Here is a 25,645-nt window from a genome sequence, read left to right as displayed (position 1 = left end):
GTGAGGGGAAATATCATAGGTCCCAGGACTCTTTGGAGGAAAGTCATGTGCTTCAAATGTGCATTGGATGTGCTTTAAAGAGTTAATGGGCGAAGGAGATTGGATGACACTCAGACCTCATAACATTTCAGGTTCCCAATTGAGAGTGGCAAAAGTGGCGCCAGAGTCCAGCCTTTGTTTTCTTTGTTTTCTGCACCAGGCTACTGCCTATGTGCGACAGCCTTCGAATGTGGGCCGGAAGTGTCAGCTGAATGTCCCCCCTTTTTTCTGACTCTATGATCGTTGCATCTCCCTGGACCGGACTGGTCAGTTTCTTTCGGAAGGAGCTGAAAGGAGAAAAAAAGCAAAGGTGGGGAAAGGGGGGGGATGAACCTCCTGGCTCCCCCTGACTAAGAATCGGAGGGCTTCTCCAGCCAGCCCAACCCAATCCAGTCTCATGCAAAGCTGAGCCCAAACGCCATGGCTGGTTTTCCTGCAACCCCAGATTGCGAGTGGGGCTGCCTTGCATGGGAGAACGTGTGGCTGGGTGGAAACGGCGGCTGCACTTTCGGATGATGACCAGTTTGCCTGGCTTCCAAAGAGGGTCGGCCGCCTTCCTGGAGGATCGGGCTCGCCTTGGCTACTAGCCACGATGGCCTGTTTCTCCTTCCGCTGTCGCAGGCAGGAAATGCCTCTGGGATAGCGGTTGCTGGGAATCGCAAGCAGGGAGAGCGTTTGCCTTGCCCTCAGGACCTGCTTGCGGGCTTCCCTTAATGGGCATCTGGTTGGCCACTGCGAGGCCAGGAGGTTGCAGTGTGATGGGCCTTTGGCCTGACTCAACGGGCAGGTTGTTCTTCTGCTAGCCAAATGGAACCTCCATGTTCAGGAGCAGAATGCCTTGGAATATCAGTTGCTGGGAATCGCAAGCAGGGAGAGTGTTGCCCTTACCCTCAGGACGTGCCTGCAGGCTTCCTATTGTGGCTCATTGACTGCTGATGAGACTGATGAAAGATTAGGGCCCCACCTGCGCTATAAGTGTAAAGCACTCTCATACCCCTTTAAAGAATCAGGATTTCCCCCAAAGAATCCTGGGAACTGTAGTTTGTGAAGGGTGCTGAGAGTCGTTAGGAGACTCTATTCCCTTCACAGACCTATAATTTTCAGAGTGGTTTGACAGCTTCCTTAACAGACTACAGTTCCCAGGATTCTTCTGGGGGGGGGAAGCCTTTATTGTTGAGGTGGTATAATAAGGCTTTAAAAGGAAATGTTTAAAACAAGTGTGAGTGTGTATGCATACACACAGACAATCAGCAATTTAAAAACAATTATACATAATTCTGTGTTAAAATGATATGTTAAAAATTACATGCCTGGGTAAGCTTGCTGAAATTTTTTAAAAAAATTGCAGACATCAAAAACAATACAATGAAAGTGTGAGTTGTTGTTATGTGCCTTCAGGTCGATTACAATGTATGGCGACCCTATGAATCGGCAATCTCCAAGAGCATCTGTCCTGAACCACCCTGTTCAGATCTTCTAAGTTCAGGCCTGTGGCTTCCTTTATGCAATCAGTGTTAATGGTCTCCTTGGAATTAAGCCCCACTGAGAGAAATGGGACTTACTCCCAGCTAAGTGTGCACAGGGTAGCGGCTTCAAAGTGTGTATGTGAAAGATAAATGTCTCTCCATCACCTCTTTCGAATGGAGGGGGGAAAGCTATGCTCAAGGTAAGGATGGATAGACAGGGAGTTGTGCACGGTACTCCTGTAGCTCAGTGATTAGAGCACCTGCTTTGCATGCAAGAGGTCCCACGTTCAATGCCTGGCATCTCTGACAACAACAGGTGATCTGGTCTCACATAACACTACAGGAGTGTTGCCAGGTTCTTGGCCTGAAACTGATCCTGTATCTTTAGGAGAAGAGAAAGTCAGCCAAGTGCAGGTGTTCTTGCAATGCTGTAATGGGAAAAGCCACAAGGTGGAATTCTCCCTTCGCCCTGCACAACTTTTAAAGATACAGAAGACCTCTTGGAGGTCGGGCCTGGCAACCAAGAGGTCTTCTGTATCTTTAAAAGTTGTGCAGGTGGGAGGGAGAATTCCCCCAAGAACCTGGCAACCCTACTCTGCAGGAAGCTCCAAACATCAGCTGATTGTTGGCACTTGCAAACAAACATAGAATGTCAGATATAGGGCTGGTGGGCATATGTAGACATATATGGGCTATTTGTAGCATGCAGAGACTCACTTGAGTGTGCCATGTGCCCACAGGAAGCTCTGGGCCACGGGAGGGGGGAATTCAGTTTCATCTCATAGAGGGTCCCCTTCTCTTTGCTTGGTGTATGACTTGTCCTGGGTCAAAGAACATTTGGGGTGGGCACCCCCAGTTACTTAATTTTTGTTACATACTTTGTGTGTTTTTCTTATGCATATATGCCCTTGTCCATTCCATGTGTGCACAGGAAGCTCTGGGATGGGAGGAGATCCAATGGCATCTCATAAAGGACACTCTCCCTTTAGCTTGGGTGTGTGATTTGTCTTGGCCTAGAACACATTTTGGGGTGGGCACCCCCAGTTACTTAGGTTTTTCTAAATACTTTGGAGTTCAGGGAGCTGTGAACTATGCATGCCTCCTTCCCCAGGCTTGCTGTGTTTGGATAGCTTTCACAGAGGGTTAGACGCATTCAGGATCAGTGTCAAAAAGAAAGTGATCCTTCCACACTTGTTCTAGGCAGATGAAAAAAGGTTTTGGGTCCTGTAAAAGACGTAAGATTTTTTTAGCCATTTGGTAGCTCATACCCAGTCCAACTGGAACTTGGCACATGACCCAAGACTGTGTGCATGCTTTGGTCTTGTTACGAGTGAGTCATATAGTGTGTGTGTGCCCATCAGAATATAAACGGGAATTAGTGGTATCTCTTCCTGCCCCTTATCCGGATCGCCTCTCACCAAATCAGCCCCCTGCCTTTCAAGCCATTAAAAAGCCCCCCCCTCTGCATCCTCCTTGAGTTAAAGCTCTTCAAAATATCGGGCAATTTCTCCTCTTGTGGTGGCCTTTCCTGAAAGCAGCAGCAGAAAAAGAGCCCTCAAGAGCAGCCAGGCCCTTTCGGTGCTCAGCTAGTGAATGAGCCTGGTTGTCAACCTTAAGAGGGATTTTGTGGGGAAGATATTGGGGGAGATATGGGGGGAGGGGGGAAGAGAACAATCTCAGGCTGAGAGGGAGGCAAGGCTGGGCTTTGGAGCCTGATGTCCCTTGTGAAGGGAGGAGAAGCGGCAGTCAGGTGGGAAGATGCATCCTTTTTAATAAATCATATAAAAAGACTGTTGCTTTTAAATATACTGTTGAGAGGTGAGATGGAAAGGCCAGGAGGTGGTGAGGATTTTTTTTCCTGGTGGGAGAAAGGGACTACCAAGTAAAAGGCAATGAAGGCGAGAAAGGAGGCCTGCTGATTCTGGAAGGGAAAGGGGGATGCAGGAGGGATGTTCTTTTCATCTCTCAAATGACCGTGTAGTTGGGTCAAGTGAGATCATGTAGTCGGCTCGAACTAGAGGGCTGGTGGAGTTTAGGTGGGCCAGTGTAGGATTCAGCAGCAGTTAAGCTGTAGTTCGTTTTAACCTTGCATATTCTTCTTCTGAGTAAAATTTAAAAGTTGAGTATGCATAGTCATATTTGGTTTTCTTTTTGCAAATAATCATTATTTTCACATACTGTTCCTCTTTTCTTCTTTCCCTGAGTTTCATTCATGTGCAATGTGCTGTTGATTTCTGTTTGATATGATTATGCTCATATCTTTTCTAAGCTGAAATGAATTCACTCATTGTCTCCTCACATAGTTAAAATAAATCTCCCCAAACTCATTTTAGCCTCTCGGGCCCTGTTTGGTCACCACCTTCTCTCACCCATTGGGGCCACCGTAGAACCTCATTTTCAATCTTAACATGAGGGGGTTGACTAAACCAGGCTGTGTACGAATTGGGCGATAACTGAGCCTCCTTTTCTCCCTTCACAGGTTGTGAAATGGCATTGAAGCAACACTCAGGATCCTCCCCCCTTTCCCCTGGAGAGGAAACAGCCACCATGCATCCGGCTCCGGTAGGGAAAAGATCACCAGGGAGAAAAGTTGGGGACAGCCGGAGAGGGTCTGTCCTTGTTCCAGAGGGACTAGTTGTAGGGAGGCCTGACTCTTACCCTTGTACTCCTGGGGCTCCCTTTGAGGGATGCTGTTGGCTCTGTTGAGTTTTTCCCATGAAACTTTGAACACTTACATCAGAAGGGCCTGCTGGATCAGGCCGAAGACCCGTCTAGTCCACCATCCCAGTGGCCAACCAGATGCCTCTGGGAAGAACGTGAGTGCCACAGCACTCTTCCAGTGATTCCCAGGAGCAGGTATTCCGTTGTGTGCTGCCTCCAACAGGGGAGGGAGTACATTGCCCTCATGGCTAGTAGCTGTTGGTAGCCTTATCCTCAATGGATTGTCTCATCCTCTTTTAAAGCCATCGCAGTTGGGACCCTTTCTTTCTTTCTTTCTTTCTTTCTTTCTTTCTTTCTTTCTTTCTTTCTTTCTTTCTTTCTTTCTTTCTTTCTTTCTTTCTTTCTTTCTTTCTTTCTTTCTTTCTTTCTTTCTTTCTATACACACACACACACACACACACAGAGACAGACAATTTTGAAAGCAACAAATAGAACTTCACCCAAGCTTGCTCTGGATCCCTATAAGGATTTGGTTAATCACATAAAAATATATGCACATAATTGTGATTCACAACACAGAGATTTTTATTGTAATACCAAAACGTTTCGGCTTCTACCTTCATCAGCTGCTAACATACAAATGCTGTTACCAAGGTGGCAGTTATATAGCTTTGAGGATGGAATGCTCAGAGGGGCTTCATTTGCAGAAGCTAAGTAGTGATGGTGCTGTCCTCCAGGTTCAGGCCATGTGGTGCCAATGTGTCCAGAGAGTATATCTTTTACTCAATGCTGCTGGATCTTTTGGCATGTAACAGCACAGCTACTGAAAGGATTTCTCTGTACATTGACTTAAATTTACAAAACATGATGCAAAACTTCCCATCATATATCAAAGACACCAAGGACTTCTTGCTTAAACTTGAGTCTTTAAACAAGTAGTATCAATTCCACTACAATACTATACTAGCTACTTTAGATGTCACATCTCTTTATACCAATATGCCACATAATGATGGCATTCAGGCTTTAAATGAGTTCCTTAACACCAGGAATACGAACAATCCTCCAACAGAGGTTATCACAACTTTAGCTACACTAGTCCAGACTTGCAACAACTTTACATTCAATGGAGAACACTACCTGCAACTACAAGGCACAGCTATGGGGACTCGTATGGCTCCATCATATGCGAATCTCTTTATGGGTAAACTGGAACAGGAGATCCTCAAAAAGGCCATCAACAAACCACTTATATGGTGGCGATACTCTGATGACATCTTTATGGTCTGGACAAATGGTAAAGAGAGTTTAGAACAATTTAAAAATTACATCAACTCTATCCATCCATCTGTTATGTTACATTTAATAGTACAAATGACAATCCACACATCCCTTTTCTTGATGTCCTTCTCACCATTGAAAACAACAAAATAGCTACTGATCTCTACAGCAAACCCACTGATGCCCACACCTATTTAAACTGGAAATCTTGCCATCCTAAGCATATAAAGAAAAACATTGTGTATAGCTTAGCTCTGAGAATCAAACTTATTTGCAACACTGAAGATAAATACCAGAGAAGGATCAGTGAACTTAAAGAATACCTTCTTCTGAGAGGATATCCTCCACATATTATCGATTGCAACATCCACCGAGCCTCCATTCTGTCCAGAGAAAACCTCCTCCATCATGCTGAGGTGTCAAAGAGCAGAGAGCAATGGATTCCATTTGTGGTAGATTTCCATCCAGCTTCTCCTAACTATCACCGAGCAATCAGGGAGAGCTACCCATTGCTGGCAAACTCTGAACATCTTGCTAGAGCCATCAGCAGGCCTCCTGTTGTAGCATTTCGCCAGCCTCCTAATTTGCGCAGACTGTTAGTGAGAGCTGTGCTGAAGCCACCTATCACCAATCCTGGGTCTCATCCTTGTCACTCTAAACGCTGTATCACCTTTGTGTACTTCAGGGAGACAGCCACTTTCAAAAGCACTACGACAGGCAGGACATATTACATCAAACAGAACATCACCTGCAGGTCCTGCAATATAATTTATGTCATCGAATGCAAAAGGCCAGGAAGTCATATCCAATACGTAGGAAAAACCACACATGCTTCAGAAACCACAAATCAGCAATCTTAACAAAAAAAAGTGGAGCAACCAGTTGCAAAACATTTAACATCGAGGGTCACTGGATAAGTTTCATCCAAGACGGAGCTCGTCTCAGAGGCTGCACAGGTGTAGGGATCCTCCTGGGAAGGATCCAGTCAGAAGGCTCTTTTCTGACTGGGAATAATTTCTTCCGGATAAGGAAGAAACGTGAGATTTCCCACACAGCTTTGCTTTGATTGTTGGAGTCTGGAATTCGTCAGAATTGTCTGTATTCCAGCAGCTCAGACAGAGCGAGGATTTTTATGCTAGCTCAGCTGGATAAGTGACCCATTTTTTTTTATACGAATTAACAGGCAAACATCCTCCTGTCTACATTCATCATTTTCTTATCTATACAGCTAAAGAGATTTGTCAAAGTAACAGCAATTGAGATAACCTAGGTGAGGTAAGACTTTCCTTTTTTTTATTCACGGAACTAAGGGGGAAGAAAATATAAATAGCTTATCTTTTTTTTTTTATTGCAAAAAGCTGACATGGAAAATAGCATTTTAAAGATTACAACGTACGAGAGATTTCTGATTGGAAGAGATAAGAAATCTTTTTGATTTATAAGGCTTTTGTGTAATATATGGCTGGGACTATTTTTCCTGATCTACTTTTTTTTTTGACGAATCTGCTCATTCTCTCTGCTACTAGTTATTTGGACGCTGTGAACTAAAGCCGTTCTTACACTTCCGGGCAGATAAGAGATAAGGGCTGTCTAGCGTGTGACGTCAGTTGGTTGGAAAGATTAACTCCTTTGTAACTGGTTAAAGAAATAAGCTGCTCTCTGTTTGGGACATTGAAAATTGAAGGAGTTTTGTTCCTTTGGCTTTAAGAATGACAATTAAGAAGATCATGGATGCACAAGAAGGGACTTTATCTCTAGACATGTTTCAGAAAATAATGAATGGGATTAACTCAATAAAACAAGAACTGAGAAATAATAGACAAGCGTGGAGAATTGAATTTCACGAAATGAGACAGGAGCTGAAAGAAACTCAGGATTCTATGAGAAAGGAGAATAAAGATAGATCTGGAAAACAAAAAAAGGATGAAAGAGAAATTAAAGGCAAGGTTCAAATTATGGAGATTGGCTTAATTATGGACATGAAAAAAGATTTGGATTTCCTGGCTGTGATGGATCCTGGAGACAAATATTATAGTTTGGAATTCAGCGCTGTCCCTGAAGGAATTGAAGAGATTGGAGATAAAGATATTATCAGTTCAAAAAAATTCCTGGACTGGAAGGATTTGATGGAACTTGAAATGGAGAAAGTTAACAGAATTAATCCCTGTTTTGTGTCAATGGAAAAACCTTCAAGAGATGTACTAGTGTATCATGTGGAAAAGAGGAACAGAGATGCGGCTTTGCAACAATACTTCAGTGATACGTTTGGATTTGATGGCAAGAAAATATCTGTGATGGAGGAAATTCCTATCAGACTTTTATTATATGACTATGACAGCAAGATTTTTGGGTGCGTAAAGATGGAAGATGGAAGATGGACCTAATATGGATAATGACAGAAGAGTGATTTAAAATTACTGGACTTAGTAGATTTGATGAGTTGGATTAATTGATATGTTTATTTAGTAAAAAAATTGATTGATATATATCTCAAGGATTGGAAACTTCTCTTTGACTTTTTGTGGAAGATTAAAATGATAGGATGTTAATGAGATTTGAAACCAACTAAGATAACCGTTGGAGGAAGGTGATTTTATAATCTATTAAGAGATAGGTTTGTTATATATTATAGATTTATAGCTGAATTATAGCGATTTGAAATTACTGGACTTAGTAGATTTGATGAGTTGGATTAATTGGCATGTTTATTTAGAAAAAAAAATTGATTGACATATATCTCAAGGATTGGAAACTTCTCTTTGACTTTTTGTGGAAGATTAAAATGATATGATGTTAATGAGATTTGAAACCAACTAAGATAACCGCTGGAGGAAGGTGATTTTATAATCTATTAAGAGATAGGTTTGTTATATATTATAGATTTATAGCTGAACTATGACAAATCGGAAGTCAATATTTTTTCTTTTATATATATATATATATATATATTTCTTCTTTTTGTATTGTACTAGTTATTGATTTGTGTTGTTTTCTTTCTGTATTGTTTTGGTTTTGAAAATTGGAATAAAAATTAATTGAAAAAAAAAAAAACATCGAGGGTCACAGCCTGTTGGACTATTCTATAACAGCTATAGAGATGCCAACAGATCCAGCAGCACTGACTGGGAGGGAGAACTTTGGATATACTCTCTGGATGCATTGGCACCACACGGCCTTATGAAGACTGTGAAGTTAAAATCTATCTCAACGTAAGTATAGTGCTCCAGAAAAGGTTACGGTACAAACATGAATACAATGTTATAAAAATATATCAAAAATTTAATGTATACAAACAGTATGAAATCCTTGTAGGTGTTCTCATGTAATAATGCAAAATAGTCCAGAAATGTTTTTGAAAATAACTCAGTGCCCATACATACTGAGAAGCAAAATGTATAATGTGGTCAAAACAATGTCAATATCAACATGAAGGGCAACTTACAAAGGTTATGCATATTGGCCTTTGTTTATAAGTTGCCCTTCATGTTGATATTGACATTGTTTTGACCACATTATACATTTTGTTAGATTGTTAGAAGATCAGCGATTTCACACTTGAGTTCTTTAATAATTTTACCCAGAGGTAAATGCCATCTTGACCTGGTGATTGGTGAACAATGAAGGAAAAATCCCCACTTCTCGCATCTCCCTTCCGACTGTGAGTAGAGGGTAGATGATTTCCACACCTTGACTGAGAGCATTTATGAGGAAGGTGTTTGTTTTCATCTTCCAGGGGCTGGTGACCTTCGAGGAAGTGGCCTTGCATTTTACTGAGGAGGAATGGGCCCTGCTGGATCCAGGCCAGAGAGCTCTTTATGAGGAAGTCATGGTGGAGATTCATGAAATGATCACCTCTCTGGGTAAGGATCCAAATGAGATGACTGGGAGAGTGTTGATGGACTAACCTTGGACATTGGAGTATGAGAAGAGCACCGCTGGGTTCTTTTTGGGAGTGGGTGGGTAGAGTTCATTCAGAGTACACAGTGTTAAGCTGGATAAACAGTAAAAGTGGATGGCATCCAAAGCAACGAAAGGAGGAAGGGGGATGGCCCCAAGATGCCGGCAAAGATGAATGACTGATTGAAGGATTCCAAGTGGATTTATTTAAAAAAGGAATAGAGCCCAATGCATTTCGGCCACATAGGGGTTGGTCTTCGTCAGGGGCTAAAAATTAAAACATACAGAGATGCATTCAGTGATACATTCACAACAACTTCTATAGTACAATATAATACCGGATGGCATATGGGAAAAAAACAAACAAGTTACAGTAGGGCCCCGCTTAGTGGCGTTCTGCTTTGTGGCGTTCCGCTCATGCGGCAGCTTTCAATTCGGGGAAATTCCCCGTTTTAAAGCCGATTTTGTGCTTTTACGGCATTTTGCGACATTTTCGCGTCATTTTTGTGTGATGCGACCCATTATAGTCTATGGGTTCCGCTTTATGGCGATTTCTGCTTTACGGCGGGGGCCTGGTCCCTAACCCGCTGTATTTGCGGGGCCCTACTGTACTCACATACCGAATATGAAGTGTGTCTCTGGAATCGTGTTGTAGGTAAAATCTACAAATGTTACAAATTATCATTATTTATAAAATTAAGGTTGATATAGTTATGAGAATACTCAGTATAAATTTAATAAAACACATAAAAAAATATGCAATAGAAAGGAATATAAAAGGTGTAACATACAAAAGTCAAACAATGACAGACATGATACTATGATCTTCAAAAGTATGTAACTGAAACAATATACATCATGAAGAATGTATCTGATGTGTACAAATTTTGTTCAGATGGTCCGTTTCTTTTATGAAGAAAAGAGAAATATGTTTTTTGTTGAAAAAGTCCAGCCAAACGCGTTTCGACAGATGTCTTTTTCAATGGCTACTGATATGACTTTCAACAGAAATTGAATATAATGCGATAACCAAAGGAATTGCTAATATGACTTCAACAAAAATTGAATATAATACGATATCCAAAGAAATATGACATTCACTTCTTTAAACACTGTAGCTTGGTACCAAATGTTACAAATTGTCTTTATACCAATTCTATGCAATGAAAGATTAACCATGTAGCAGCTATAGCTGAAAGCGTAGAGTTATATACGCTCATTCAAATGCCTGTTAGCTCTGGGACAGAGGAATTGACTGCAGCTGTGTCTAAGGGATCATCACAAAAGTGTAAAAATCATAAAAGGGGGAGAAACTCCAACTCTTCATTTAACCCATTGGGGACAAGCGTTTTAAGTTCTAGAATCCACGCCAGTTCTCTTCTCAATAGAGTCTGAGAGTCCTGCACACCTACTTTTACTAGCACCCAGAAATTAAAATCTGTTAAAGAATGGCCACATCTGACGAAATGCTCGACCAGGGGAGATCCTGATCTGCTGTTTCTAATGTTGCTAACATGTTCACCTACCCTTTTTTTGAGGGCTCTACTTGTCTGACCTACATACATTTTGGGACAGCTGCATTGAATAACATAAACAACATTGGATGTGTTACAAGTGGAAAAATGTTTCAGAGTATATTGTTGCTGATTAAAAGGGTTGGTAAACCCAATCTTTTTCTGCGTGTATTTGCAGTAGACACAATGGCCACAGGGGTGGTGCCCCGTGGGAGCATTTGTGCCTACTACAGTCCTGGGGTGATGTGAGTTTTCTCTGAATTGACTTCTAAACAATATATCCGTGAGATTTTTTGTCCTTTTAAATGAGACCATTGGTTTCTGTTGACATCAGGGGATATGTTGCACAATATGCCAATGTCTGTGGATGCTGTTCTGTAGCTTGTTAGTGATGTGGTCAATAGTCAAATTGCACTGTAATTGTTCAGAAGCTGTGTGTGGTGTAAGTTTTAAAAGGTCTGAACGTTTTTTGCATGAGGCTTTCCTGTAGTTGTTCTCTATTATCTTATATGGATAACCCCTTTCTGTTAGATTCTCCTTCAGGATCAAAGATTGCTGTCTGAAGTCCCTGTTAGAAGTGCAGTTTTGCTTCACTCTAAGAAACTGACTGTAGGGTGCGTTTTGTCTTAATGACCTTGGATGTGAACTATCATGTCTTAAATAGGTATTCCTGTCAGTGGGGTTTTTCTACAGTGATGTGCACAGATGGTCTCTTTGTTTAATAATTCTAAGATCTAAAAAGTTGATTTCAACTGGACTGAAATGCGAATCAAATTGGATTTGGCCGTTCCTGCCATTGACCCATGCAAAAACTTATTGTAGATGATCAACTGCACCTCTCCAGATAAGGAAAACATCATCTATGTATCGTAACCAGCATATAAGTTGTTCAGAAAAGGGGTTGGAAGGGGTAGTGATCTCTTTCTCAAAGTGTTCCATATATAAATTGGCCACTTCTGGGGCCATAGGGCACCCCATGGCTACCCCTTTAATTTGCCACTAAAAAGAGTTCCCAAATCTGAAGTAGTTCTTACACATCACTATCTCTGCTAGGGAGCAGAGAAAATGGGTCGTGGGTTGTCTGCATATCCTTCTGTCTAATGTGTGCCGAATGGCGTCTATGGCTTGTTCTTGTGGTATATTGGTGCATAAAGATTGCACGTCCATGGTGACCAAAATGTCCTGAGGCTCTGTATGGATAGCCTGTATCTTATTAATAAAGTCAGCGGAATCTCGTACATATGATGGAATGGATGGTATGAAAGGCTTCAAGTAATGGTCCACAAACTGCGATAATGGTTCTAAAATGGAATTGCAGCCCGAGATTATGGGTCTCCCTGGAGGAGGTATAATGTCTTTATGGATCTTAGGTAAGGTATAAAAGACCGGTGTCCTAGGATTTTGATTGCGCAAAAATTTCTGTTCCTCCACAGTTATGTAACACAAATTCAAGCCTTCCTCAAGGGTGATAAGGATTTCATGTGCAATACCAGCCAAAGGGTCATTAGGACATACTTGGTATGCTGTGGTGTCAGACAGTTGTGAGGAAATTTCATCTTTATGATCCTGGGTGTTCTGGATGACTATAGCACCCCCCTTTGTCAGCTTGTTTCATGGTGATAGAGGTATCACATGATAGTTTTCTTAAAACGTGGTGTTCTTCCTTAAGTTGTGCCATGGGCCTTTTGGTGAAGTTTCCATTCTTCCTAGTTCTTGTGAAATCAGTCTTTCAAAAGTAATTATCGAGGGATCCGTGGGTGCTGGAGGCATGAACCTCGACTGTGTTTTAAACTTACTGTGGGGTTCCACAGGTTTAGACACGGTCCCTCCAAAGTAGTGCCGCAATTTAAAAGTAGGTGTGCAGGACACTCCAACTCTATTGAGAAGAGAACTGGTGTGGATTCTAGAACTTAAAATGCTTGTCCACAATGGGTTAAACGAAGAGTTGAAATTTCTCCCTCTTTTATGATTTTTACACTTTTGTGACGATCCCTTAGACACAGCTGCGGTCCATTCCTCTGTCCCAGAGCTAACAGGCATTTGAATGAGCGTCTATAACTCTACGCTTTCAGCTATAGCTGCTACATGGTTAATCTTTCATTGCATAGAATTGGCATAAAGATTATTTGTAACATTTGTAGATTTTACCTACATCACGATTCCAGAGACACACTTCATATTCGGTATGTGAGTAACTTGTTTGTTTTTTTCCCATATGCCATTCGGTATTATATTGTACTATAGAAGTTGTTGTGAATGTATCACTGAATGCATTTCTGTATGTTTTAATTTTTAGCCCCTGATGAAGACCAACCCCTATGTGGCCGAAACGCGTTGGGCTCTATTCCTTTTTTTAATAAATCCATTTGGAATCCTTCAATAAGTAATTCTTTTTTGCTGGCATCTTGGGGCCACCCCCTTCCTCCTTTCGTTTTTTAAGCTGGATAAACCCAGAAGCAGCCGATGTGGAGGGTTAGGTTTGGGCTGTGTGGAGCACATGCATGGCTCCGCCAGTTTGGCCACACAGCCCCAACCTCCCCATCACCTTGATCCTACCCCTACCCCTCAAGGTGGGCTGCAGCGACACCATCCCGGAGAGGTCAGATGTGTAGTGATGCCCCTCCCAGCCACCTGCTTCTGAATAGGCCAATAGACTGGCTCTGTTTGAGGCAGATTCATTTGTAGATTTTTGTTTTGTTTTAAAAAGTACATGTGAGTTTGAAACCCAGCCACATCTCTTGGCTGGAAGGGGAAGGAAGAGAAGTCCTCTCTGTTCGAAGCTTTTCAGAAGAGGAGAGATCAGAAGGTAGATGCCCAGATGTTTCATGGGATCCCTTCTCTGGGAACTGTGACAAAATTTGCATAGTTCTGAGTAGTCAGAAATCTACATCTGTCGAATTAGAGGTGCTCTCCCATCAGCATTACCTAGTACAGGAGTTCTCAAACTTTCTACCCCCAGTGCTGCCTTGAGACACCAGAAAGCAGTGCAGGGGCAAAGCCAGTCGCAAAATGGTGGCAGATTGAAGGAAAATATGGCATAATCTGCTGGCTTTTCAACTGTTGCTGAGTCCATCTTTGCAAATTACTATATGCTTTGCAGCAGGATTTACCTTGTAGGAAGAAGTTCCATAGCTCAGGCTTCCTCAAGCTAAGAACAAACATTTGACTGGAGATTTTGTGACTCAGCCTTCCCATTTTAAGCAGAATGTGCTGATCAGTGGCTGTAAGGGAAGAAGCTTTTTTCTTTTACATTTTCCGCTTCCCACACTCACATGCTGCTCAGTATATTTTTACCCATCTTCTGTCATTTCTTCTCCCATTCTCTTTTCACACTCAGCTTGTACCTTCTCCTCCACTCCCACCCCAGCCAGTTTCTTTCATCCCTCCTCCCTGGTCCTTTTACATTCACATCCTCCTCCTATAACAACTTTTCTCACTTCTCCCCTTCCTTTCTATTCCTACTTTGTTTGTCTATTTATAGTAAATATGAACCTTTTATCTCACTTTCTAATTTACATCTGCACGTGTTTGGGCACTTCCCATCACCAGAGGGAGATCTTCCTTCCTTCCTCCTCACTTCTGAACTTCTCTGTGTTCTGGCTTCCTTCAGTCAACATGGCCCAATGAAAAGACCGGCATTGTCCCAATGAAAGGACTGTGGCAAGGCTAGGGGATGTGGCATGCAAGTGAGGAGACGCTTGCCAGTATGGATCTGAGGCCGAAAGCCTGCTGGTGGATCATGGCCCACTATTTGAGAAATCCAGACATAGCAGGATTTGGGTACTCTTGGCTATTCTGGCATCTTGGCATTCCCTTGATTTCTTCTGTGAGCAAACACTTCTGATTTCCCGTTCCCCAAATGAGCTGGTATAGCAGCAGAAAGCTGAAGAGGTCTCCTGTGCGCTGCTTGGTATTTTATTTAATTATTTGTATTAAGAGAGATTTGTAGACCGCTTAACCTCAAAGCTCACTAAAAGGTGTGCATAATAAAATGATAGACTGAAATGACTGAATCTATGTCCATCACATCTTGGCAGGAGGTTGCACCCAAAAAAGAAATTATGTTCTAAAAAAAACAAAGTAAAATATATAGATAGCTATATTATGAATTTCCCGGCAGCACACAGTTTGGAAATGACTGCTAACAATCTTCCCATCTAACCCGTCTTCCATCTTGTGTGATTAAAGCAGTTAAGGTATTTGTGCTTCTTTAATTTTTATATTTCAAAGCCTATGGAGGTCCCTCCCACAATAACTCACTGGGACCAGTTTCTGCGTCCATCAGTCCCACAGAATCCCTTTAAAGCCTCCTAATGTCTTGGTAGAATAGGCTTAGGTGTGAGATAGACACCAATACAATGAACAAAGATTGTTTTGGAAAGGCATTTTCTGTACATAAGGGGATACTTTCACATTGAGGTCTTAAATGTGCTTGATGACAGTTTCTAAAAACCCAGGAGATGCTGTCCCTGACAGCTGCTTCAAAGTGGCTTTTAGCTTAGCGCCAAATTCAGGGCAGCCTCTCAGTCTAACTCAGTCACTGGTTCCCTTCCTCCAATCATGATTCAGCCATGTATTGGTAACACATTGGGGATGAATAGCTTCATATTCTGCCCTCCACTCTCCACTTTCCCCTCAGCTTTCTTTGGTCTCTGCCTCGTACCTCCCTCATCAACTCCCTTTCCCTACTGACAGTGAACTGCCTTTCCTTCGCTCTCTAGAACCTCTAGCCAATCAGAGCCTGCTATTTCCCATACAGTTCAAAATGAATTTACCTGATCCAGCCCCTGTCTATGCATAGGAAAAGCTGGTGTCCCTTTCTGTCTTTCCAGAACGTGTCATCAAGCAGCTACTATTGAAAGCCATCTGTAACATAGTAACACTACAAGGCCTCAAACTTTACATTCTGACACCAAGAGAGGTTGCAGAAATGTTTTTTCAAAGTTCACAGCATAAACAGACAGATAAATACAGTATTTCCTTTTTATTCCATCAGGAGATGTCTGGGGGATCACGGCTAAGGGGGAACCATCAGAAGGGTCACCAAAAAGAGCTGAGGAGCAGGAGGAGGAACGGAAATTGGGGGATCAAGATGGAGCAAAGAGACAAGAGAAGAGACAAACGCAGGAACAGGAGGATGAATCCAGAACTTCTCAGGGTGGTGAATGTACAATTCAATGGGAAACTCATCACCTAAAAGAAACGAGCATGTCTCCTGAGTGCAGAAAAATCTTCAGTTTTCAAAAAAACCTAAATACACATCATGGAAGGCGTGCGACAGAGAAACAATACAAATGCTTGAAGTATAGGAAGGGATCTTTTGATAAATTGAGCCTTGTTAGACAACAGATAGTTCACACCAGGGTGAAACCAAGTACATCCTTAGGCTGTGGGGAAAGTATCAGTCAGAGTGAAAGTCTTGCTTCCAGTCAAGTAAACCATATTGGGGAGAAACCACATAAATTCTCCAAAGGCAAGAGCTGTTCTGACTGGTCCATGATTGTTAGTCATGAGAGAATCGACACAGCAGAGAAATCCTCTAAATGCTTGGAGTGTGGTAAGATTATCAAAGGTTATAACCTGGCTGGACATCAGAGAAGTCACACAGGGGGAAAACTTTATACGTGCCCTGATTGTGAGAAGTATTTCAGCCAGAGGTATAATCTGACAAGAGATCAGAAAAGTCCCATAGGAGACAAACCATATGCATCCCTGGAATGTGGAAAGAGCTTCAGTCAGCATGGCACCCTTATTTCTCATGAAAGAACTCATACAGGGGACAAACCTTATAAATGCTTGAAGTGTGAAAAGAATTTCAGTCGGAGTAGCACCCTTAATTTACATCAAAGAACTCATTCAGGGGACAAACCTTATAAATGTTTCGAGTGTGGAAAGACCTTCAGTCGGAGTAGCACACTTACTTTCCATCAAAGAACTCATTCAGGGGACAAACCTTATAAATGCTTGGAGTGTGGAAAGAGCTTCAGTCAGAGTGGCAACCTTTCTTCGCATCAAAGAACTCATACAGGGGACAAACCTTATCAATGTTTGGAATGTGGAAAGAGCTTCAGACGGAGTAGCACCCTTACTAAACATCAAAGGATTCATACGGGGGATAAACCTTATAAATGCTTGGAGTGTGGAAGGACCTTCAATCAAAGTAGCGCGCTTACTTCACATCAGAGAACTCATACAGGGGAGAAACCTTATAAATGCTTGGAGTGTGGAAAGAGCTTCAGTTACAAGGACGCCCTTACTAAACATCAAACAACTCATACAGGGGACAAACCTTATAAATGCTTGGAGTGTGGAAAGAGCTTCAGTCAGAATAGCACCCTTACTTCGCATGAAAGAACTCATACGGGGGACAAACCTTATCAATGCTTGGAATGTGGAAAGAGCTTCAATCGGAGCAGCACCCTTACTTTGCATCAAAGAACTCATTCAGGGGACAAACCTTATCAATGCTTGGAGTGTGGAAAGAGCTTTAGTCAGAGCTGCAACCTTTCTTCACATCAAAGAACTCATACGGGGGACAAACCTTATCAGTGCTTGGAATGTGGAAAGAGCTTCAGTCGGAGTAGCACCCTTACTTTGCATCAAAGAACTCATTCAGGGAACAAACCTTATCAATGCTTGGAGTGTGGAAAGAGCTTCAGTCAGAGTGGCAACCTTACTTCACATCAGAGAACTCATACAGGGAACAAACATTACAAATGCTTGTATGTCAGCACCTAAAATGATGGAAAAGTATTTCTAGAGGTGTTTGTCCCATGACTTGTCATTTAACAATAGAGAACTGAGTCTTAATTAAGAAAAAGTGAGGCGAGATAAAAGGACAAAGTGGAATGCAGAAAAGTTGGGGTTTCACTCAATGGTGATAAAAAAAAGCTCACTGCTAGAACTCATTACTACTACTATTATTTATTTATAGCATTGGTGTGCCATAATTATTGTTTGTATAGTTAAACTGCACCCTTTTTTCTGAGTAGAGTTAGGTTTACATAACCATACTCTATTTTTCTTTTCCCAATAATAATATATACGGATTCTTATTTCTCCCTTCTCCAAGATTCAATAATGTGCTGTGGATTTCTCTGACATTATCAGACTCCTATCTTTCGTAGCCTAAAATGCATTTGCTGGTATTCTACTGATGTATTTACTAGGGGCTGTCCCCCTGCTTGCTTCACTTACCATCCCTGCCAAGCTAAGACTGATGGGAGTTATAGTTCAGCAACATCTGGAGAGCCTTTATTGTCTTTATATTGTATTGATTGACTAGATTTTTGTATTTGTACTTTTGTATCCCCCCCCATATTAATCTGTTCACTGCTGTGGTCAAGAATCAGTATACAAATATATAAACAAACATCTGCAGTACAGTAGGTGTACGGAACCTTTGGCCCTTCAGCTATTGCTACAGCTCACATCAGGATCAGGAGGATGGCCAAGGGCCACGGATGATGGTAGTTCAGCAACATCTGGGAAGCTGAAGATTTCCCCCACCAGGTATGGAGAGATACTCCACAAACGCAGCCCCCCCTCCAGAACCTACCTGCCTCCTCTCCGTGTCTGTTCTTGTTCCTCCCATGCACTGCACCCCTTTCCCACCCTCCCCTTACCAGAGTCCTAAACCTGCCTCTCACACAGATCCTCCTTCTCCCTTCCAGGCCTTCCACAGTGACTCCCATCCCATCCCCAATCCTGAGGCTCACCTGCAAATGCTTTGTTCTCTTAAGAGGGGGTAAAAAGCAACACGCCTTAGCATGCCAAGTCCTATCCCTTTATTTGGCACGCTCCCTTCCCTTTCAACAGCACTCTGTTTCTGGCTGTCATATGTTTCATCCAGCCCTTCCATCCTCTCTTTCTTATCACACTCTCCCCCCCTTCTCAGCAGGAGACAGGAGAGAGAGGTAGGTGGAGGGAGCGAACGGGCAGGTGGCCTGGAAGATTCCTCCCTGTGATCTGCAGCAGGGAGCCTGCCGTGGATCGCAGCAGTGGAGCGCTACTCTCCAGCCCTAATGAGGGGCCCTTCAAGCGCCCTCACCCACGGCCAGACCTGGACGCTGTTTGGTGTCAGACCTGAAAGTATGATAACCTCAGTTTCATCATTTCAGCTTCTAATGATAGTTCTGGTTTAATTTGTTCTAACACCCAATTATTTGTCTTTTTTGCAGTCCGTGGTATGCGCTAAGCTCTCCTCCAACACCACATTTCAAATGAGTTGATTTTTCTCTTATCCGCTCTTTTCACTGTCCAACTTTCACATCCATACATAGAGATCAGGAATACCATGGTCTGAATGATCCTGCCTTTAGTGTTCAGTGACATTTTTGCATTTGAGGACCTTTTCTAGTTCTCTCATAGCTGCCCTCCCCAGTCCTAGCCTTCTAATTTCTTGACTGTTGTTTCCTTTTTATGTAATGACTGTGCCCTGGTATTGATAATTCTTGACAAGTTCAATGTCTTCGTTGTCAACTTTAAAGTTACATAAATCTTCTGTTGTCATTACTTTAGTCTTCTTGATGTTCAGCTGTAGTCCTGCTTTTGTGCTTTCCTCTTTAATTTTCAACAGCATTCGTTTCAAGTCATGACTATTTTCTGCTGGTAGTATGGGATCATCTGCATATCTTAAATTATTTATATTTCTCCCTCCAATATTTACACCTTCATCATGGTCCAGTCCCTCTTTCCATATGATATGGTCTGTGTATAGATTAAACAAATAGGGTGATAAAATACACCCCCGTCTCACATCCTTTCCGATGGGGACCCGATCGGTTTCTCCGTATATTGTCCTTACAGTAGCCTCTTGTCCAGAGTATAAAATGACTCTTCTTTGAGAATTCTCAGCCTTACTCTTCTTTGGGTCGAAAACTGACCAATGAACTCAAATGTGGATTTCAAAAGTCGCAGTGCTTCCCTCACTTTCTGTCCGCTCCACTGTGACCCCCATTCCACCTTCCTTTTCCCACTATCCCCTTCAGCTCCCACCCCAGTGATCTTATTCTCCCATGCACTCACACAAAATAGTCACTACAGACTATAGAAAGACTCCTCCAGTGTCGCCCAGGCTCTGTCACTTGCTTAGCCCTGACTCACTCCGACTGGCAATGAAGCATTAGGGGAAGGCATTGTGGGGGTGTCTGAGTTGGGGGGTGAGTGGCAGGCCAGGCAAGGCAACAGGAGCTCCTACACAGGTGGACGAATCAGGAGGCCATCTCCCGCCATCCCCTTGTATGGCAATGCTTGGTGTGAGGAGGGTGCATATGGGTCAATGGTGTCTGAGGAGGCCAGAGGGGAGAAGAGAGAGGAGGCATCACCGCGCCCTTGACAAACACGGCCACTTCTTGCCCTGCCCCTCCCTCCCTCCTTCTCCATACACCACTTCCATCTCTTTCTCCTCCTTCTCCTGCCACGGGTTCTGCCGCCACCACAGCAAAGAAATAATGAAACAAGAGGATGCTAGATAAAACCATAAGAGTAAGTTTGTAAATAGTATACCATTAAAACCAAGTTCCTGTCTTCCAGGGGTGGTGGACAGATTAAGATGGGCTGTCCCATCTTGGGGGAGACTAATGCCGCTCTGGGCTCCTGCTGGGAGGAAGGGCGGGATATAAATCAAATAAATAAAGAAATAATGGAATCCACTGGATTCCTGAATGCCCTGGTGGAGTTCCCAGTAGATACAGCAGGTGACCCTGTTGAAGCCCTTGTCACCCTGTGGAACAATGAGATGCACTGGGCTCTTAAAACAATTGCCCCTAAGCGCCCTCTCCAGCATTGTGAAGCCCGGTTTGCACTTTGGTACACCAATGAACTAAGGCAATGAGGCTGGATGCCACACAGGTTGCCACACAAAGGAGGGCCAGGATCTCGATCGTCCCAGAGTGCAGGACATGGAATAATGGGCTCATGTTACAGAAAGCCAGATTTCAATTGAACATCAGAAAAAAATGTCCTAACTGTTAGAACGGCACTACAACGGAACCAATGACCTAGGGAGGTAGTGGGCTGTCCAATACTGGAGGCATTCAAGAGGCAGCTGAAACCTTTGGCCCTCCAGATGTTGCTGAATTACAACTCCCATCCACCCTCACAAGCATGGTGTCATGGGCTGCCCCCATTATTTTGCATTCATGGTATTTTTACCCCCCCCAAGAGCCCTCATTAGCAAGAACAATACTATTATGTAGCAATACTATTATGTATTATAGATAATTGTTAGAATGCTGTTAAAACATTGTCTGAGAGCCTCTGGAAGGAACAGCCTTATATGGAGACTCAGGAACAGTTGCACAGCAGCCAGTGTTCCAGGCAATCTGCCAAGTTGGTAGTAAAGAGAGATAAGGATAGCTGGAACTGATAACAGAAAGCCTATAAATGGAGAGGAGTTTGTACAGTAAGTTACCAATGCTTCTAAGCCTGGTCAGAGACGCTGCTGCTGCTGCTGCCAACATTCCAAGCGTGAGATAATGTTAATTTACTTTCTGGATAAGAAATAGAAGATAGCCTTAAGATACAGTGCAATGTAACATGTTTGCTTCAGACTTATTGGCTAAGGCTAACTATATGCATTCATGTAAAACATTAAGAAGTGTTAAAATGTTTAAGGAATAAATTTTATAAAGGTAGTGCATCCCAGAAACCCATGGAGACTCTTTTGGCTTCTTACAAATACAAATGTTTTGATCCCAGCTTCTCTCAAGGCTCTAGTACTCAGGCCCTATCTGTCTTCCTTCCATAAATTATGAAGCCACTTCCTACACTTCTTAGTGTTCCTATGAATCTTAGTTGATATCCTATCCCAACAGGAAGTTATGTTTCTGTAGCCCTCTTTAAGAACATAAGAAAAGCCTGCTGGCTCAAGCCAGTGGCCCATCTATAGTTGCATCCACACGCACAGCGTTCTCACACAAAGTATGTAACAAAAATTAAGTAACTGGGGGTGCCCACCCCAAATGTTCTTTGACCCAGGACAAGTCATACACCAAGCAAACAGGAGGGGACCCTCTATGAGATGACACTGAATTCCCCCCTCCCATGGCCCAGAGCTTCCTGTGGGCACATGGCACACTCAAGTGAGTCTCTGCATGCTACAAATAGCCAATATATGTTTACATATGCCCACCAGCCCTATATCTGACATTCTATGTTTGTTTGCAAAGGCCAACAATCAGCGGATGATTGGAGCTTCCTGCAGAGTAGGGTTGCCAGGTTCTTGGCCTGAGACTAATCCTGTATCTTTAGAAGAAGAGAAAGTCAGCCAAATGCAGGTGTTCTTGCAACGCTGTAATGGGAAAAACCACAAGGTGGAATTCTCGCTTCACCCTGCACAACTTTTAAAGATACAGAAGACCTCTTGGTTGCCAGGCCCGACCTTCAAGAGGTCTTCTGTATATTTAAAAATTGTGCAGGGCGAAGGGAGAATTCCACCTTGTGGTTTTTCCCATTACAGGGTTGCAAAAACACCTGCACTTGACTGACTTTCTCTTCTCCTAAAGATACAGGATCAGTCTCAGGCCAAGAACCTGGCAACCCTTGATGAACCACCCTCATTTCAAATGAGTTGATTTTTCTCCATAAATGGCCATGTGTGCTGGGAGGATGGCTACATAGATCATGGGCATTAAGAAACTGAACAAAGGCAAACTGCACAAGTTCAAGTATGTCTTTCTTGGCTCCATCTGGTGCTTTCCTGATCTGCGCAGTTAGCTTCTCCTCCAATGCCACTGGCCATCCTCGCCTGTACCATAAGTCTAAGCAGAGTCCATCCAACGCATGCCTTTTATCAGCGATTTTGAGGTTTCTCTTTCTGTCTTTGTTCTCAGTTAGTTAGTAATGGGTCCCTGCGTGTAAGCCACATGGCTGCTTCAGCATGTATGACTTTCCTTCTTTTACTAATAAACCATAAGATTCTTTATTCTTTAAACTACTGGTCTGAACAGGCCAGTTGATTCTGCACTCTGCTGCAATATATATCTACCAAAAAATCTAACACCAATAATGCTCTGAATCTTGCCCCCACCCCTGAAAGCAGAAGGCAGCTGTCAGTGAAGGCTCCGACCACATTTTTCCAACTTTCTTCCATGATCTCCCATGTTAAGTTCTGTGAACTTTCTGATCGGCTGCCTCCAGCAGGGGGATGCTCACCTGCCAGAGCAGTGGAACCTCCAAGTGTAGGGGCAGTATACCTAAACTTAATTGGCGCAGAGAAATGCATTCGTTTAAGAACTTAAGAACATAAGAAGAGCCTGCTGGATCAGGCCAGTGGCCCATCTAGTCCAGCATCCTGTTCTCACAGTGGCCAACCAGGTGCCTGGGGGAAGCCCGCAAGCAGGACCCAAGTGCAAGAACACTCTCCCCTCCTGAGGCTTCCGGCAACTGGTTTTCAGAAGCATGCTGCCTCTGACTAGGGTTTCTTTTATGTTGTTATGTGTCTTCAAGTTGATTACAACTTATGGCGACCCTATGAATCAGCAACCTCCAATAGCATCTGTCATGAACCACCCTGTTCAGATCTAGTAAGTTCAGGTCTGTGGCTTCCTTTATGGAATCAATCCATCTCTTGTTTGGTCATCTTCTTTTACTGCTCCCTTCATTTTTTCCAGCATTATTGCCTTTTCTAATGAATTATGTCTTCTCATTATGGGTCCCAAGTATGATAACCTCAGTTTCACCATTTTAGCTTCTAGTGATAGTTCTGTTTAATTTGTTCTAACATCCAATTATTTGTCTTTTTCACAGTCCATGGTATGTGCAAAGTTCTCCTCCAACACCACATGTCAAATGTGTTGATTTTTCTCTTATCCGCATTTCCACTGTCCAACTTTCACATCCATACATAGAGATCGGGAATACCATGGTCTGAATGATCCTGACTTTGGTGTTCAGTAATACATTTTGTATTTGAGGACCTTTTCTAGTTTTCTTATAGCTGCCCTCCCCAGTCCTAGCCTTCTTCTGATTTCTTGACTATTGTCTCCATTTTGATTAATGACTGTGCCGAGGTATTAATCATCCTTGAGAAGTTCAATATCCTCACTGTCGACTTTAAAGTTACGTAAATCTTCTGTTGTCATTACTTTAATCTTCTTGACAATCAGACGTAGTCCTGCTTTTGTGCTTTCCCCATTAATCTTCTTGTTTCATGTAAAAATGAGACTTAAGGAGATCCACATCGTATACATAGTGAAACCACATAATTTCCTCCACAGAATCCCCGAAGCGTAGTTTGTTAAGGGGGATGGGAACTTGTGGCTCTGTGAGGGGAAATATCATAGATCCCAGGACTCTTTGGAGGGAAGTCGAGTGCTTTAAATGAGCATCGGATGTGCTTTAAAGAGTTAATGGGTGAAGGGGATTGGATGACACTCAGACCTCATAACATTTCAGGTTCCCAACTGAGAGTGGCAAAAGTGGCGCCAGAGTCCAGCCTTTGGTTTCTTTGTTTTCTGCACCATGCTGCTGCATATGTGCGACAGCCTTCGAATGTGGGCCGGAAGTGTCAGCTGAATGTTCCCCGCTTTTTTCTGACTCTATGATCGTTGCATCTCCCTGGAGCGGCCTGGCCAATTTCTTTCGGAAGGAGCTGGAAGGAGAAAAAAAAGCAAAGGTGGGGAAAGGGGGGGGATGAACCTCCTGGCTCCCCCTGACTAAGAATCGGAGGGCTTCTCCAGCCAGCCGAACCCAATCCAGTCTCATGCAAAGCTGAGCCCAAACGCCACGGCTGGTTTTCCTGCAACCGGGGGGGGGGGAAGCTGCCTTGCTTGGGAGAACATGTGGGTGAGTGGAAACGGCGGCTGCACTTTCGGATGATCACCAGTTTGCCTGGCTTCCAAAGAGGGTCGGCCGCCTTCCTGGAGGATCGGGCTCGCCTTGGCTACTAGCCACGATGGCCTGTTTCTCCTTCCGCTGTCGCAGGCAGGAAATGCCTCTGGGATAGCTGTTGCTGGGAATCGCAAGCAGGGAGAGAGTTGCCCTTCCCTCAGGACCTGCCTGCAGGCTTCCTATTGTGGCTCATTGACTGCTGATGAGACTGATGAATGATTAGGGCCCCACCTGCGCTATAAGCGTAAAGCACTCTCATACCCCTTTAAAGAATCAGGATTTCCCCCAAAGAATCCTGGGAACTGTAATTTGTGAAGGGTGCTGAGAGTCGTTAGGAGACTCTATTCCCTTCACAGAGCTACAATTTTCAGAGTGGTATGACAGCATCCTTAACAGACTACAGTTCCCAGGATTCTTCGGGCAGGGGGAGCCTTTATTGTTGAGGTGGTATAGTACGGCTTTAAAAGCAAATGTTTAAAGCAAGTGTGAGTGTGTATGCATACACACAATCAGCAATTTAAAAACAGTTATACATAATTCTGTGTTAAAATGATATGTTAAAAATTACATGCCTGGGTAAGCTTGCTGAAATTTTTTTAAAAAATTGCAGACATCAAAAACAATACAATGAAAGTGTGAGTTGTTGTTATGTGCCTTCAGGTCGATTACGATGTATGGCGACCCTATGAATCGGCAATCTCCAAGAGCATCTGTCCTGAACCACCCTGTTCAGATCTTCTAAGTTCAGGCCTGTGGCTTCCTTTATGCAATCATTGTTAATGGTCTCCTTGGAATTAAGCTCCATTGAGAGAAATGGGACTTAGTCCCAGGTAAGTGTGCACAGGGTAGCGGCTTCAAAGTGTGTATGTAAAAGATAAATGTCTCTCCATCACCTCTTTCGAATGGAGGGGGGAAAGCTATGCTCAAGGTAAGGATGGATAGACAGGGAGTTGT

At 43.1% G+C, this 25,645-nt stretch overlaps 1 protein-coding gene across 1 annotated transcript; it reads left to right on the top strand.

Moving 5' to 3' along the window:
- The first annotated feature begins 268 nt into the window (after window positions 1-268).
- On the top strand, window positions 269-21,500 carry LOC133381376 (zinc finger protein ZFP2-like). Its single transcript, XM_061620425.1, has 4 exons — window positions 269-349; window positions 3,985-4,067; window positions 9,181-9,307; window positions 15,855-21,500. Exons 2-4 carry the CDS (start codon window positions 3,993-3,995, stop codon window positions 17,594-17,596), a joined length of 1,944 nt encoding a protein of 647 aa, XP_061476409.1. The 5' UTR covers window positions 269-349; window positions 3,985-3,992; the 3' UTR covers window positions 17,597-21,500.
- Window positions 21,501-25,645: the final 4,145 nt, after the last annotated feature.

The sequence above is a fragment of the Rhineura floridana genome, chromosome 3 (assembly GCF_030035675.1).
Source record: "Rhineura floridana isolate rRhiFlo1 chromosome 3, rRhiFlo1.hap2, whole genome shotgun sequence".
In the NCBI taxonomy this organism is placed as follows: domain Eukaryota; kingdom Metazoa; phylum Chordata; class Lepidosauria; order Squamata; family Rhineuridae; genus Rhineura; species Rhineura floridana.
This window is presented reverse-complemented; position numbering and strand designations above follow the sequence as displayed.